Here is an 18,036-nt window from a genome sequence, read left to right as displayed (position 1 = left end):
CATGATACTCTTTAAATACAACCAGTGTGATTTATTTATAGCAATGGAGAAAATCTTTTTATTGGTTATACAAATAATAGCTAAGTTCCTGAATATGAAGTATGAGAAATACAAAGTATGTTTTTCCTTTTAAATTACTTGGTAATGTGAAATGTCTATATTTAGTCAGATATACGTATATAAAACATTTTAAGGATTGAAGCATGATAGATTTAAGGCTAAAAGTATGTTTACTCTGATGATAATTGCAAAATTAAAACCCATTGAAAATTAAATGGTCTTATATCTCTCTTTAGCAATGAAGATAATGAAATGATGAGTTTGTATTTGTGAGGCCTGATTTGTTGAAGGTTGTAGAGAATAGCTTGGATAGTAGGTAAACTGAACTTGTCTTTCTGGTACAGTATGTGTAGGTGTTTGAACAGATAGAGATCGAATTAATCCCAGATACATATCCTGTTTTTCTGAGGTCATACCTCTCCTTTAAATTTACCCTCTTCTTTCCTAAAGGGGCATGGAGATAATTTCCTGGTGTTGTTCAGCTTTTTACTTTTTTTCCCCTGAGAAACAATATATAGTGACACTGAGCTTTCCTAAGGGAACTTTATTGACCATGGAATATGAGAGTATGGGGTAATTGTTGGTTTGTCTTGAGGCAGTGCATTGACTAACAGAGTATGCTCTGAAATCAGTGATTAGTTTTCATCCTGGCCCTTTGCACACTGTGTAATTTTGAGCAAGCCCCTTAGCCTCCCTGTACCTCGGTTTCCTCTTCAGTTAAATGGAGGTAATGATGCTAACTACTTCATAGTGTTTTTTTGCAGATTAAATTATGTAAAATGCTTAGCATAGTGCTTCTCACATTTTCAGTGCTAAGTAAATGTTAGTTATTTTGATTATCACCACTACCATCATATATTTATATTTTTCAATTTAATTTTAAGTTCATCTTCCCTTTAATATGAATAAAACTATGGCACTTAAGGAGATTGTGGGGAATATCCTTAGTCTGGATCTTGACACTAGGTTTTCTGTCTTCAGGAGCCCAAATACTGTGTTCTATTAGAATAACCTTTGACAAAACAAAACACGATGAAATAACCAAAACAACAACAACAAAATGACCCCAAAATACAAGCAATTCAATCTATGGTAAAATTAATACAACCTTTATTCAGTGATTATTCTCTATATATAATTAATAATTTGGAAAACTTTATCTGAAATGTATTCTGTAATTTTACCTTTTTTTTTTTAACTGGTTGCATTTTTATTATTTCAGAATGATGATATTGAAACGGATATTAACAAACTAAAACCTCAGCAGGAGCCTGGACGAACGATAGAAGAACTTAAAATGTATGAACACCTTTTCCCTGAGCTTGTTGATGATTTTCAGGTATAAATATAGAAAATACAGCATCTTAATTGATTTTAAGAAAAAGTTTCTTTATTCTTTTCCCCTTCCTAAGGCACGTAATCACTGTTTTCCTTCTTCTCTTTATTTCTAAAATATGAAAGTAGTGTTGCCTTTCTGGGTGACATTAGGTAGTTATTTCAGCATTCTGAGCTACAGACTGCTCATCTGTAAAATGAGGGGACTAACTCATTAAATTTTTGGACTAGCTTTTACATTTTTTTTATCACTTGGGCTCATTGCTTTAATTGGCATAGTTTTTTTTTTTTTTTTACTTTTTTTAACAAGTAATCTTTAAAATGGCATTTTAAAATCTTATGTTGAAGTTGTATTTATCTTCATTCCATCCAATTAAGGAGGGGGGTGAGAGCTGAAAAAGTGCTAGGTTAAAACTGTAGTCTCTGCTTGTTGGATTGTTTTTCCTGACAGTCACTATATAACCAGGGAATGGCGGGGAGGGGAGGAGAACTTGAAGTCTTTATATCTGAGTTGATTCACAGGGAGGGTGACTTCTTGTTGACATTTCTTATCCTCATTTATTTACTGGAATGTACTTATTTAGCATGGGTTACACAGCAAGTAAACCTTAATGGAATTGGTGGCAATTAGTAGATATAGTTTCTTATTCTCACCCAGCTGATAAGATTACTTATCTAGGTAAGTTGGTGGGGACAGGTGATTTGGGGACCCTGCCCTTCCACCATCTTGCCCCCATCGAAGAAGAAGATTTTAATGTGACTTTTATTTTAGAAATAAAAAGAGAAATACAATTGACCCTTGAAAAATGAGGGGTTTAGGGGTGCTACCCTCCCAGTGGAGTAAAAAATGTACGTATAACTTTTGACTCCCTGCAGGTTAATCACTTAATAACCTACTGTTGACTAGAATCCTTACCAATAATATAAGCAGTTGATTAACACATTTTGTATGCTATATGTACTACATACTGTATACAGTAAAGTGAGCTTAGGAAAAGAACACATTACTAAGAAAACCATAAGGAAGAGAACTGTACTGCATTCGTCAGAAAAAAATCCATGACTTGGACCCTCACAGTTCAACCATGTTGCCCAAGGGTGGGCTGGGCTGTGGTTGCTCGCTAATGTTCATGCTTTAGAGTTCTCATTTTTTAGGGTTATCTTTGGGAACTTAGGATCTTTGGATGCAATAGGAGCAGCAGCAGGTTGCTCTCACTCCCCCTTCCCCAGTTCCTTGGTACTCTCAGAGATTTGGGGGATGTTGGAAGGTGCTTTGAAATCAGGGGAACTAGGAGGAAGGCAGGAATAAAGGAGAGTGATATTTGTCAAAAAGAGAAAAAGAAGGTAGGAAGAGGCATTCAGGAAAGGATGCAGGATGATTTTCTCCCACTGAACCTACCAAAAACTATCTGGCTACTATTTTAATGCCTTTGTGCCTAGCTGAGAATTCAGAATAAACTAGAGATGATAAATACTGCTAACTCAAAGCAAAAAAATGTGTGGAAGGGATTTGGAGAAGGGATTGATTATTATGTGAAGTCGTCACCTACTTCTGTCTTCTTGTGTATAAGAACTATATAACATGATTAAAAAATGGTGTTTTGATGTGGGAATAAAAAAATTTTTTTAATGGGTGTCAAGGCTGGGATTTTGATTCTCATTCTTTAGCAGGCCACTTCTTTCTTGTAAGCTATGGTGATGAGTTCTTAGATGTCTTGCCTGTTAATTCATCACCTGGCTTAGGCTACCCTTGATGGTTTCCTGCTTGGCACCTAACAGCTGGCCAGCTTGTCCTTTAGTTTGGCTGCTCATAGAAGAGCCTGTTACTACTTTTGGTCTGACTTGGCCAGGGTCAGATGGTAAAGACAGGTTTGTCAGAATGTAAGTGCTCTGAAAAGTCTCCCCAAGTGAGTCACTCTTTTTTATTATGTTTAAGCAAAAGAAGCTACTTCAGGTATTCCAGATAATGTAAATTTATTGATATGTCCTCTGTTTTGCCATAAAGTTTAATGGAATACAGCTATATTTCTGTAGCATATGTTATGTGGAATAGCACATTCTTTTTTATTTACATAACTGGAAAATCATTTCTAAAATAGTTGTGTTGGCACTGTAATATATTTTTTTTTAATTTCAGAGGAATGCATTAATCAAATACTTTAATCTCTATTATTTCAAGTGTGTGTTGGAACTATGAGCAGCAGTATTTAATTGATGTATTTTTGAGAATTAAAAATATTGGTTCTAGATAAGTGTTTGGAAGAATTTTTTTCAGAAGAAGATGATTCTTCTCAGATACTGGCAAGTCATGACATATTAAAGATAAAAGAAATTAATTTCAATTTTGACTTTTTCCACTTGGATTTGCATGTCATTTTCAGTATCAGCCATTGGAGCTTAAAATTACTTGATGTGTTTGTTGGAATCCTGAATACTACCCACTTTGTTTCCAGATGTGTTAAGGCCAGATGGAGGCAAATTGAATGCATTTGAAGGCAACATATAGAGTTGTTGAAGTAATTATTAGCAGACTTTTTGGACCACCATACATGTTTTTAAAACTATTATTATTTATTCATAGTGACAATTACAGTTTTATTTGCTTTTGTTTTTTAATGGCAGAATATTGGAAGTGTCAAAATTCTGTATTTTCACAGCTCTTTTTTCATATATCTGTGGTAGCATGATGACAGTTACCATATGGGCTCTGTTACATTTTGTTTTTAATTTTTACTCTTTTAAATTTGGTTTTAAATTTTTATTAAAGTTAATAATATATGGACAGTTTAAAGAGTCACATAGTTTTACATAGTTTAATCAGGAAAAACTGGTTCCCTTTCCACTTGCTGTTTCCTAGAATCACTTTTAGCATGTCTTTGAAGTTGAAATCCCCATATTTTCTTTTTTTAAAAAATTTTATTTATTTATTCAAGAGAGACACAGAGAGAGGCAAAGACACAGGCAGAGGGAGAAGCAGGCTCCCTGCAAGCAGCCTAATGTGGGATTCCATCCCAGATGCTAGGATCAGGAACTGAGCCGAAGGCAGACACTCAACTGCTGAGCCGTCCAGGCATCCCCAAATCCCCATATTAACAGTGGCTTACAGTGCCATCTCTTAATCTTCCTACTTTTCTTTCTTCTTTTTTTCTTTTTAGGATTGTCATTTTCCTTTTTTTTTTTTTTTTTTTTTTAATATATTGTCACTTTAAGATAGGCATCCAGTAATTTTCAGTCTTTTCCAGGATATGTATTTTTAAGTTATAAGTGTCATTTTAATTACTGCTTCAGCTGCATTATATACGTTTTGATATTTAGTATTTTCATTATCTTTGTTTTAAAACTTTATTTCCATTATGATTTTTACTTCGATTCATTGGTCATGTCAGAGTTGGCTTTTTAATTTCCAATTTTGTATTTATTTTATTATTATTATTATTATTATTATTATTATTATTTTATTTATGTATTATAGTCACAGAGAGAGAGAGAGAGGCAGAGACACAGGCAGAGGGAGAAGCAGGCTCCATGCACCGGGAGCCCGATGTGGGACTCGATCCCGGGTCTCCAGGATCGCACCCTGGGCCAAAGGCAGGCGCCAAACCGCTGCGCCACCCAGGGATCCCCTATTATTTTTTTTTAAAATGAATTTTCCATCTGACTTTATTTTCAAATACACTTTCTTTTTTAAAAAAACCAATACACTTTCTGCAGGGATGACAAATATAAGTATTAGGAAATCCAATTATACAAAAAATACTACATCTAGTCTGGGGTAGATAGATTTATTTTTTGGTAACATACATTAAGTGGCACTAATTACACAGTAACTATAAGGTAACTAATATGAAACCACAGAACTGTAACTCTGCCACAGCTGCATGGACTTGAGCCTTTCTGGATAAGCACATTTTCAAAAAACTGGATGACCATCACAAAGCTATGCCAATAAAATTTTTTATTATTGATTTCTAGCGTTTTGTAGCAACATAAGAGGACATTCTTTATGGTTAGAATCTTTTGAAATTTTGGGCGTTTATTTTATGGCTTTGAATTAGGTCACCTTTTGTTATTATTTCTTATATCCTTGGAATGAACTGTTTCACAGCTGTCCAGCACAGTTGTATGTTTCCCCATTGGGATAAGATTGGTTATCATGTTAAGAAGATCTTTCTGTCCTTCTCAATTTTTATTCCAGTGCTATCAATTACTGTGAAAAATGTGTTAAAAGTCTCTCACTGTGATTGCAAATGTGTCTCCTTTTTGTAGGTCAGTTTTTATTACTTATTTTTTGAGGCTTATTATTTATTGCATATAAATGTGAATTGATTTCTGTTCTTTCTGAGATGAACTTTTTTTTTTAAGATTATCTTATTAGAGAAAGAGAATAGAGGGTGGGGACAAGGGGGAGAGAGAAATCTGGAGCAGACTCCATGCTGAGCATGGAGCCCAACACAGGGCTCCATCCTAGAACCCTGAGATAATGACCTGAGCCAAAATCAAGAATCAGACAGACTTTTAACTGAATGAGCCACGCAGGTGCCCCTGCAATGAACTTTTAATAGTTATGAAATTACTGATGCTGTAAAGTTGCTTATTCCTAAGAATTTAAGGCAAAAAGTTTAAAAAGATATTAATGTAGCTAAATTAATTTTGGTGACTTGCCTGGTATCTTTTATTTTTACTTTAATTTTGAGAGATATCAAGCATGTGAGTTAGGGGGGGCAGGAGGGTCAGAGGGAGAGAGAATCTTGAACAGGCTCCACGTTCAGCTTGGGCTCAATCCCACAAATGTGAGATGACGACATGAGCCAAAATCAGGAGTCAGATGCTCAACCCACTGAATCACTCAGGTGCCCTTGCCTGATATCTTTTTAAATCTTTTTACTTTCAACTTTTTGCTATCCTTAGATATTTATCTTTTATTTTTATTTATTTTAAAAGATTTTATTTATTATTCATGAGAGATACAGAGAGAGAGGCAGAGACACAGCCAGAGGGAGAAGCAGGCTCCACGCAGGGAGCCTGATGTGAGACTCGATCCTGGCACTCCAATATCATGCCCTGTGATGAAGGCATGCACTAAACCTGAGCCACCCAGGGATCCTGATGTTTAATTTTTTAAACAGTATACAGTTATATTTTTAAAAAATCAAGTTGGAGTCTTTGCCATTTAACTGGAGTGTTTAGTTCATTTACACATAATTATTATTATATTTGGATTTATGAGATCATATTTTGTGTTTTAATTTTTTCATCTGTATCTTTTTCTTTTTGGTCTTCATTTGAATTGACTACTTTTTTGTTTTACTGTTTCACCCTTGTTTGTTTGAAAGCTATATAGTCCCTTTTTAAAATTTTAATCACCTTTGTGGAGGTACAATTTACATTCAGTAAACGACATTCCTTTAACGTATAAGTTTGAGTATTGACATATATGCAGAAATTCTAGCTACTCTTGATGTTGTAACATACATTTTTACTTTCTGAAGTTAATTAGGACCTTCTTTCTTAATTATTAAAGGAAACTTTGGAATACATTATAATCACATCACAAACCAACGTACACACTTTTAATTTATGTTTTAACAGCTTTAAAAAAAATCTGTATGATAGTACTGCTTTACCCACATTTTTACTACTTTTTTGTTTTCCAAAACTTCTTGTTTCTCAGACCTTTAGACTGATTTACTTTCCTTCTACTTGAAATATCTCTTTTATTATTATTGAGCATCTACTCCTTAGTGTGGGACTCTATCCCAGGTCTCCAGGATCAGGCCCTAGGCTGAAGGTGGTGCTAAACCGCTGAGCCACCGGGGTATTCTTTTTAAAATCTTGTTTAGGATTCACTGTGTTTTGGAATCTGTGAGTTGTTTTCTCTTAGGGTTTGGAAAAACTCATCTCTCCTCCAGATACTGCCTCTTTCCTTTTTTCTTTTGGCATTACTAATTGGATGTATACTTTTTTACTCTCTCCATATATTTTAACTCTTTATTGTGTTTTCCTTCTCTTTTTCTGTGCTGTGTACAACTAAATTCATTCAGGCAGTTTCGTAATTTTGTTTTTGGCTCTGTCTGATCAGTCATTACAAACATCTATTAGGCATTCAGATTTATTTTTGGCTTTAGAAGGTTTTAAAAAAATCTGTTTCATCATCCTCTCTCTCTCTTTTTTAAAAATATATTTTATTTAATTTATTTGAGAGAGAATAGGAGCAGGAGCTAGGGAGGGGAGGGGCAGAGGGAGAAGCAGACTCCCCTCTGAGCAAGGAACCTGACCTGGGACTCCATCCCAGGACCCTGAGATCATGATCTGAGCTAAAGGCAGACGCTTAACCAGCTGAGCCACCCTGGCACCCCTGTTTCATCATTCTTAAACTTCTGTTTCTTGCCTTTTATTTCTTTAAACATATTAAAATATATCGATTTAATTAGTCTTACAGTTTTAGTGTCTGAAGTTCTTGCAGGTCTTTTTCTACGTCTGTTTGTTTTAGTTCCTTTTTTTCTACTTGCTTAGTTTTTCATTTAGTTTTTTTCCCCCTATGAGATGGTAATTTTCTTTATATTTGTGGAGCTTAATGTGGAAACTCCAGAAGTTTTTGTTGTTACTCCTTTTGACAGACTCTCTTAAAGGTTACCTTCCTCCATGAGGGTTTTTGGATCATTCAGATAATGAGTTCAGGATGTAGTCTGTGTGATGTGACGGCAGGCTTTGGTACCATTTTATGAGTAGTGATTTTTTTTTTTTTTTTTTACCCTTTTACTGCTAAGGTTTGAAATAGCTGTTCCTTGCTATTTGCTTTGTGGTGGAGGTATTTCTAGGGTCTTTATATCAAAGGTTTTGTACTCTAGGATTTCATCTTCATGGGAGGAGTATTTTTTGGTAGACACCCCATGTCATGCAGGTTCTGGAATAGTCTCCTATTCTTCATAGTCTGAGATGAGAAAACCTAAACTCCAGGTTGCCTGGTGTAGCAAATGTTTTCCAAGTGAAAGCCATCTTCAGTCTTAACACTTTGGGATCCCATCTTCATTACTATCTGCTCTTCATTTTGGGTGTCTTTATCCACTTGTACTCAAAATATTTTATTTTATTTTATTTTGTATTTAAAATACTTTAGTATCTTAGCCAAGAATTATAGAAGTTTCTGTGGGTGGATACCTAGCTTTCCATGTTTCTTACAATAAAACTCTTTTTTTTTGTTTGTTTTTTAGAATTACAGGGTCACATTTTAATTCCTAAATTTTATAGTTCACCACAGGTATACAAATGGTGTAAAACAAGTACAGTGGTCGTTTTAATAAAAAATAAACATCTATTTTATGAAAAAACTATTCTTCATATCTACACAGGCAGTCCATCTTTTCCAAACAATAGCCAAAGTTAAAATTAAATTCAAAATTCTCCAAAACAGTGGAAACTGCTTTAGTTTAAGCTCTTCCAGGAAAAATGGACCCATAACACATTACTAGGGTGATCTGAAAATTATAGCTGGAATTACCTTTTTTTTAAATTACTGTATCTGTATTATTCATCTATCTATCTATTTATTTATTTAGAAATTACTATTTTTTATATTTTTCCCCAATGCATTAAATTGTAGTTTAAGGGATGTTTTTCTCAATTTAGCATGATCTCAGATTATAGATGTAACATCAAAATATTTACAGTTAACTTACTGTTCTAAAAATAAAACCTCTTAACGGTTTGCCTCAACTTATTTTAAATTTATTTATGTATGCAGAATGTGCTTTTACTTTTTTAAAAAAAGCAGCTTTCATATTACACCCTTGCTTATGGGAAAACTTCATCTGCTGCATGTTGACTTTGATACTGAAGTATCTTCTTAGATCACAGTGGCATCGAGATATTAAATGCCACTTAATTCAGCACTATTCTTTGTATGCTAGTCTTTATAAATCAACAGAGTTTTTATATGCATGTGTAATGCAGAGCCACCTAGCTACTACCTCCTTTGTGCCTCTACTAGCTCCTTGGAGTAGATGCGGGACAGGGGCTGAGCGAAGTGAACCATCTTGAATCCCTGGTTTTTATGAAGTGGGTATTTAAGAAGTGAATCACAAAGGAAAAGATTCTTAATTTTCACCACATTAAGTGTGTAAAGAAGTTAAAGAAAATTAAACGATGAAATATAAATTCAGAAAAATATTTGCAAAACGTGGGTTAGAGGATTAGTATATGTATTTATGTGTGTGTGTGTATATATATATATTTTTTTTAATGTAAGAATTTATACAATAAGAAAAATCCTATATTCCAGGAACAAATAAGTTACCTATGAAGAATCAAACCAGTTAACAAATGTATAGAAATTTTTTGCTTTTCTCATAGAGAAGTTCAGATTAAAATAGCATTAGATGATACCTCTTATCTACTGCTTTTGAAAAAAGTATTTAAAGTTATAGTACCTAATGTTGGCAAGGAAGAGGAGCAGTTGAAATAGATAATCTCATACAAAGTTACTGGGAATATGCATTAATATAACTATTGTTGGAGAGTATTTGGACAATTTGTATTAAACATTAAAATTGATTATGCTATCTGACCCTGTAATTCCATGTCAGTGCTTAGGAAATCATCCTAAACAAAGAAAAAATTTAGGCAAAAAGATATTCACTACAGAATTCTTTATAATAGCAAAATCTTGGAAATGGCTTAAATATGCACTTTTTTTTCCATGTGTTTAAATCCTTCTCTGTTGTATAAAGGATTTAATGCTCAACTGTGGAATAAAGGTTAAATGAATTGCGGTATTTCTTTGGTAGAGTCTTATTTAGACCAAAAAATTTTTGTATAAGTGTAAAAAGAGAGAAGCCTACTTGACCTGTCAGCAGCATCCTTTTTTTTAAAACTTGGCTTCCAGGGCACTTTTTTTCCTGGTGTTTGTCTTTTCGGACTGGCTTTTCCTTCTCCATCTCCTCTTCTGTTTTATCTTCATCTCCTCAAGTTCTGTAGATTGTAGTGCCCCAGCGTCTAGTCTTTTATCTTCTCCTCTTTAGTTCTTTCCATTGATGATTTCCGGTCTCATGGTTTTGTAATAATATTTGTATGCTCATGACTCCCAGATTTTTATCTTTTGGGTGGACATTTCTTCTGAATTTTAGACTCCTATGTCTAACTGCCTACTTTACATCCTTGACTATATGTGAATAGTTCACATTTAACAGAGCTAAATTCCTGATGCTTTTCATTTATTCGGGCAAGCACTTTGGTAGCATATGTGACCACTCTCTGTACCTTCTGTCCTGCATCTCATCTTTTACAGTATCATGGAAGTTCTGTCTCATGGCACTTTTACAAACCAACCATTTCTTACCAACTTGCCTAGACTCTCAGTTGATCCCCTGCTTCTACTCTCTTCTCCTGAGTCCTCAGAAGGACATTAGAGTAGTGGTTCTCAACTGGGATGATTTTTGTCTCCAGGAGATATTTGACAATGTCTTGGACTAATTTTTGGTGTTCACAAATGGGTGGGGATGCTACTGGCATCTAGTGTATACAGAGGACAGCGGCTAGGGATGCTGCCAAAATATCCTACAATGCACAGACAGTGCTGCCCATCTTGCTACCTCTAACCCCTGAAGTATAGAATCAAAATCAAACAAAAGGAAAAAAAATACATATATATATATATATATATATATATATATATATATATATATTTCAAGTTTTTATTAAATTCTAGTTAGTTAACATACATGGTAAAATTGGTCTCATGCTTAGAATTTAGCAATTTATGACTTACATATAATACCCAGTGCTCATCAGAAGTGCCCTCCTTAATGTGCATCACCCTTTTCACTCGTTCCCTGCCTACCTCCCTCCATTAATCCTTAGTTTGTTCTCTGTAGTTGAGCCTCTCATGATTTGCTTCTGTCTCTTTAAAAAAGAATTATTTAGATCAATTGTCTCAACCCCTGTGGTTAAGAAACCCTGTACTCCAGGTGGCTAAATCCTGTGCTTATAGGTTCTATTTTGTTTTGTTTTGTTTCTGAATTTAAGCCATGTCATGGCAGTCCTTTTCCCCAGACCTTCCATTGGCTCCCAGTGTCATTCAAAGTAAAACCTAAAGTTTTAAAATAGCCTGCAAAGCCCTACAATATCTGGTTCTCTTTTACATCTTGGAATTCATCTTGCTCATTCTGTGCCAGCCATCCTAACCTCCTTCTTGTTCTCTGCATATACCAGGCATTCTCCTGTTCTGGGTCCTATGCATGGCAGTCCTTTTTGCCTTTGCTTATATGTCCTCTTCTTAGTGAGGTTTTCCTAATCCATGGCATTTAAAATCACAGCCCACTTTTCCTCCCTTTGGCACTCTGAATCTACACGAAAGTAGATCCCCTCTTTAACATTTTAGCCTACTCTCATTCCACAAAATACATTTATGTCATTTAAAAAAAAGATTATTTTATAGAGGGATGAGAGAGAGAGCACCCAAGCAGGGGAGAGGGCAGAGGGAAAGGGAGGGAATCCTCAAGCAGACTCCCTACTGAGCCCAGAGTGTGATGGAGTAAGGGGCTTGATCCCAGTACCCTGAGATCCTGACCTGAGCCAAAATCAAGAGTGGATGCTTAACCTGCTGAGCCGCCCAAACATCCCTATGTCATGTTTATTACTTGTGTTGACAGTCCTCTGCCTTCCTTACATAGAAGAATGTAAGCTGCAAGAAGGAAGAGTTTTTTTTTTTTGTTTGTGTCTGTTTTTAAGCTAATGGGGCTTGAGTACCTGAAACATTGCTTGGCACAAAAGATACTCTAATTGTTGAATTAATGAATAACAATTAGGTTGTTGTGTTTCCTTTAATAAGAATCTGGATGCTTTTGATATCTTTGTGCTTTGGTAAAATTCCACATATTTCTCTTACATGTAGGTATTATTTTTATAATAGAAAAAGTAAAATAAGTAATGAATTTTGTGGCTAAATACTTTTTATTAGTGAAATTAAAACATACCCTGTTTTATCCATTTTTGTGACTTGCAGATGTTAGTTTTCTTAAACAGCATGTACAAGAATATAGTCTTAGTTTTGTTGATACATTTTAATATTTACAGATAAAAGATTAAACATATTTTTTATTTTCAAAGGATTATGATTTAATCTCCAAAGAACCAAAGCCTTTTGTATTTGAGGGAAAAGTACGCGGGCCTATTGTTGTTCCTACTGCGGGAGAGGAAGCATCTGGCAATCCAGGCAATTTAAGAAAAGGAATTGTAAGGACGAATGTGTCTCCTAAAGCAGATGAAAGTGATAAGAAACATACCTGTGTGGATCTGGCAAAAGAAGATATTAAAGATAATGACAGAACATCACAACAGCAGCTAGGTGATCAAAACAGAACTATATCTTCAGCCCAGGGCTTAAACAATGATATTGTAAAGGCCTTGGACCGAATTACTTTGCAGAATATCCCTCCTCAGACAGCCCCAGGTTTTACTGCAGGAGCGAAGAAGGACTACAGTCTCCCTCTTACTGTCCTCACGTGCACTAAAGCTTGTCCACACATGGCCACTTGTGGAAATGTTCTGTTTGAGGGCAGAACAGTTCAGCTAGGGAAGCTTTGTTGTACTGGAGTTGAAACTGAGGATGATGAAGATACAGAATCTACTTCATCAGTGGAACAAGCATCAGTAGAAGTCTCTGATGGACCCACACTCCACGACTCAGATCTCTATATTGAGATTGTGAAAAATACAAAGTCTGTCCCAGAATATTCAGAGGTGGCTTATCCTGATTATTTTGGTCACATTCCACCCCCATTCAAAGAGCCTATTTTAGAAAGACCTTATGGTGTACAAAGGTGAGTTACAAGTTTCTTCTTTCTTTTAAACAAGACCATTGTCAAAATATGGGTATTTAGGAAGAAGAGTACTCTGAATTAAAGTTATTGGTAATTTTTTACCTTCTTTGGACATTTTGCACTTACTTGCAATTTATCCTTATGGGTTAACTTTATTTTCTAAGCTCATTACTTATTCAAATGAAGCAGGCATAATAAACCTGACCATTGGACAATTTAGAAATTTTTTATTTAGCTGGGATCTGAAAATACAGATTATTTACTAATTTTTGAATAAATATTAGTAATATATTAATTTGTAATTTTATTATAATTTGAGCTTGATTTAGATATATGATTTTTTAAAATGTGGACAGTATTCTTTTGTTGTAAAAATTGAAAGTGGAGCTACTCAGTATGAAAATTTGGGATTCATAAAAACTGACTAAAGTTATTCAATCTTGCCAATTAATTTTAGAAATTACAAATAGTTTTAAGTATTACCATCTAGTAATATTTGGCATATAAATACATTTGCAGTGCAACTTGACTATTTTCAGTGATTATGTTTAGGGTTTTGTGATGATGGTTTACTTGTGCCTAAAAACATGATGCTCTTGTTGTATAATATGTAATGATAAAGGAAGACACTGCTGTGGGCATTTGATTATCCTTGGACTGTAGGCTTTTATAAAGCAACAACTGTATCTTATTAATTTTTTAATATTTAGTGTATAGTATAAATTAATCATTTTTACTTAGCAACTTGGTATATGTTTAATGCTACCAATTGGCTCCTTGACCCACAGGTATGGAATCACATACAACATAGCATCAGAACAAGGGACCCACTTTGCTGGGAAGGTTTTGTGGGAGTGGACATGTGCCCTGGCATGCACTGGTTGCATCACACACTGCATTGTCCAGAGACAGCTGGCCTCTTAGAGTGCTAGAATGGCCTTCAGAAGGCACAGGTGAAGCTCCAAGTAGGAGGAAATACTCTGCAGTGATGGGTTGTCATCTTTCAAAATGAAGTACATGCACTAAAGTATATCCACACAGTTCTGTATCCTCAAAACAAAGAATACATAGGTCTCATATTGGGAGGTGAGGACAGGAAGTGGTCCTACCTACTTGTAGTTTGCAGTGTCCTGCTGGGGCTTGGTGCTTTCTGTCTGGGTACCTCTGAGTTCTGCAGGGTTAGTCCTGGTGCTCAGAGTGGATGCAGTCTTCCCATGGGGCACATAGTAAGGGTGCAACTTAACTACAAGCTGTGGTTGTCAACAAGTTATTTAAGACTCTTCTGTCTAGGACCAGCAGGCAGAAATTGGCTCTATTCTCTTGACCCAGATCAGCTAAAGGTGGTAAGATTGCTTGTACACAATGGCAGCAGGTTGAATGTGTGGAACTCATGTGATCCACTCATTTTAAGTGTGAGTGGGCATGTCATAGCCACTCTGGAATGATATGATAGGATTGCCAGGGGCTTAGACTTCTCTAAGTTTGGGTTACTTAAGCCAAGACTTGCAGAGTGATAACTGAGGGAAAGGGGGATTTAGATTGATGTCAGAGGATAGAGAAGTAGCCCTGAGAACAGTTGCAATGATGGGGACAAAGTTCATCCTGTTAAACCTTTGTCTTCTCAGTTTGTCGTCAGGAGATACACCCAGGAACTGTAGGGGACCTGCATTTATTCTTTCAAGTGACATTAATTTGAGACTGGAAGAACAAACTCATGTAGCAAACATACTTGAACCAGTGGATTTGACTTGATACGAGTGATGAGTCAGTGTGGTGTGTCCTGGCAGCCACGGTACTCTGAGAAGCAAGTCAAAATGTTTGGATTTTAGACTTGACTCTTCCACTGATTGTGTGTATGTGTGTTTCAGCAAAATAATTTAATTTCTCTAGATAACCAATTTTCTTTTCAAACTGTGGATTGATGCCCATTAGAAACCAGTATTAAAAGAGAAGGTAACTGGGATCCCTGGGTGGCGCAGCGGTTTAGCGCCTGCCTTTGGCCCAGGGCGCAATCCTGGAGACCCGGGGTCGAATCCCACGTCAGGCTCCCGGTGCATGGGGCCTGCTTCTTCTCCCTGTGCCTGTGTCTCTGCCTCTCTCTCTGTGACTATCATAAATAAATAAATAAAAATTAAAAGAAAAAAAAATAAAAAAATAAAAGAGAAGGTAACAGTGTGTCGCATGTAGTACAGCAAAGTATTATGTCATAATCCTTTGTTTCAGGTATATGTGTGAGCATGTGCATGCGCATTCAGGGCAGTATTTTCTTTAAAGATTTATCTATGCATTTTATAGAGAGAAAGTGCAGAAGCATATGCAGGGGTGGGGAGGACAGAGGGGTAGAGAGAGAATCTCTAGCAAATGCCCCGCTGAGTGCAAGAACCCAAAATGGGGCTTGATTCCATGCCCTGAGATCATGACCTGAGCAGAAATCAGGAGTCAGATACTTAACCTGAGCCACCCAGACACCTGACCAGGGCATTGGTTTTTAAAATGTATTTCTTGTAGGTCATGATCAGAAAAGTTTGTTATTCACCTCAACATGGTTAGCAAACTACAGCCCCTTGTGTCAAATGCAGCTCACTACTACTTGTTTCTGTTCAGCCCGTAAGCTAAGAATGCTTTTTACACATTTAAATGGTTCAAAAAAAATCCAAAGAAAAGTAACATTTTGTGACACATGAAAATTATATGACATTCATATTTGTGTTTATAAATAAAGGTTTTTTGGAGCACAGCTATTTGCTTACGTGTGATCTATGGCTGTTTTGGTGCCACAGTGGCAGAGTTGAATGGTTGTCATAGAGAGCATGTGGCTTTGCAAAGACTAAAATATTTACTATTTAGTCCTTAAGGGAAAAGGTTTGTTTGACCCCAGTTGCTAGCTAGACTGTCTGAGGCTTTCTGGTTCTGTGTTTGTGATCAGGTATCCAATAGAGGCCAGGTAATAAGAATTTCTCAGTACTCAGAAATGCTTCCCTTTTTGAAATACTACATTGAGGATGTTTCTACTTTGCTTATCTTATCTGCCTAGTCTTCTGCAATTTAGTTTTTGAGCAAATGATAAACATTTTGTAAATTATTTTCCAACTTTTTCGCCCAGCCCATATGTGAATGGAGTAGAATTGTAAATGAATAATGTCAAGATTAATAAGGATTTACTATTTTATCATTTTTAGAAAAGAAAGCATTAGACTCCTTAAAATTACTCATTGAAAATCTCTTTTTGTTATTTTGAATTTCTGTTGTATGATTATCACTGATCTTTTAATCATTATTTTTTTTAAAGATTTCATTTATTTATTCATGAGAGACAGAGAAGAGAGAGGCAGAGACATAGGCAGAGGGAGAAGCAGGCTCCCTCTAGGGAGCCTGATTTGGGGCTTGATCCCGGACCCTGGGACACGACCTGAGCTGAAGCTGAGCCACCCACGCATCCCCATTAATCTTTTAAAAATAATGCAGCAAATGAATAAAACTTCATTAAAAATTTCTCCATCTCATTTGGAAGGAGAAAAACCTATTACAAGCTTCATATCTCAATGTAGATACTGTGTGTTAACCCTTAAAAATTTTTTTTATTGTAATCACCTACTGATAATTACTTGAATCCATATGTTTGATTTAGTTGGCTAATAAATTAAAGTGAAATTATCGCTTGATGTTTAAAGAATGCTTAGCATTTTGGGATGCATTTTTCCTGTTTTCATAAAATTAGAGCATGAGAAAAAGTAGAAGAAAGGTCGCTCTTTGCCCCATTCCCTGGAGGTAGTAACTTTTAGCATTTTGATTTTACTTTCCATTATTTTTTGTGTGTTTTAGAAAAATTGCCTAGCTATATAATAAAATATATTTCATATTGCCTTGTTTTAAAAAGTATTTAAGATACTGTACAAAGGGATCCCTGAGTGGCGCAGCGCTTTGGCGCCTGCCTTTGGCCCAGGGCGCAATCCTGGAGACCCGAGATCAAATCCCACACCGGGCTCCTGGTGCTTGGAGCCTGCTTCTCCCTCTCTGCCTATGTCTCTGCCTCTCTCTCTGTGTGTGACTATCATAAATTAAAAAAAATAAAAAGTTTAAAAAGAAAAAGATTGTGTACAAAAATACTTTTATCAAAAAAAAAAAAAAAGAAAAATGTGTCAAGGAAATACAGTGGCTCTTATTCACAGAAATATGTTCAACTTCTCTCAAAATAAAAGAAATGCAAATTAAAATATATTGAGATACCATGTCCCACATAGCAAATTGTCAAAATCTAGAAGTTTGCTGGCACGTTCTATTGATGTGGCTGTGGAGAAACTGGCTCTCTTATACATCAATAATGGGATTGTAAAATGATAGTACTTCTTGTGGAGGGCAGTCTGACAAGATCTATCAAGATTAACAGTACATATTTCCTTGGACACATTAATCCCATATCTGGAAATTCAGAATGTATATGCATGGCATATAGACCTTATGCATACGATTTGCACATCTGTGAAATGGTGTTCAAAGTCATTTGTTATGGTGTTGTGCACATCAATCAACTAGTTAGATACATTATGGTATATCTTTTCTGTGAATACAGTGCAGTGATTAAAAACCAAAAAGATATCTAGGCACTGATGGAAAGGAGCTGTAAGCTCCTTGTGGAGGGAAAGTAATGAAAGTAGTTACTGGATGAGTGGAGGATATGGGTTGTGTTGGAAGTGTATAAGTGTATAAGAGTCTCCATCTTATACTTTTATGTAGCATGTGATTTTTGCTCCATGTCATTATATTATCTGTTCAGAAGTTTAAAATTAAAAAGTAGAATAATTGTGGCCAAAGCAAAATAAATAAA

The 18,036-nt window shown here is 35.6% G+C and overlaps 1 protein-coding gene across 1 annotated transcript in view; it reads left to right on the top strand.

Annotated features, from left to right (window-relative positions):
* AGTPBP1 (ATP/GTP binding carboxypeptidase 1) overlaps positions 1–18,036 on the top strand; it is a 174,692-nt gene that overhangs the window by 95,020 nt on the left and 61,636 nt on the right. The window contains 2 exon segments of the mRNA XM_072763282.1: positions 1,283–1,399; positions 12,499–13,211. Of these exon segments, the coding sequence (XP_072619383.1) occupies positions 1,283–1,399; positions 12,499–13,211 (830 nt within the window).

This window comes from Vulpes vulpes, chromosome 1 (assembly GCF_048418805.1).
Source record: "Vulpes vulpes isolate BD-2025 chromosome 1, VulVul3, whole genome shotgun sequence".
Lineage (NCBI taxonomy): Eukaryota > Metazoa > Chordata > Mammalia > Carnivora > Canidae > Vulpes > Vulpes vulpes.
The sequence above is the reverse complement of the archived record's forward strand: the minus strand, read 5'-3'. Positions and strand labels throughout refer to the sequence as shown.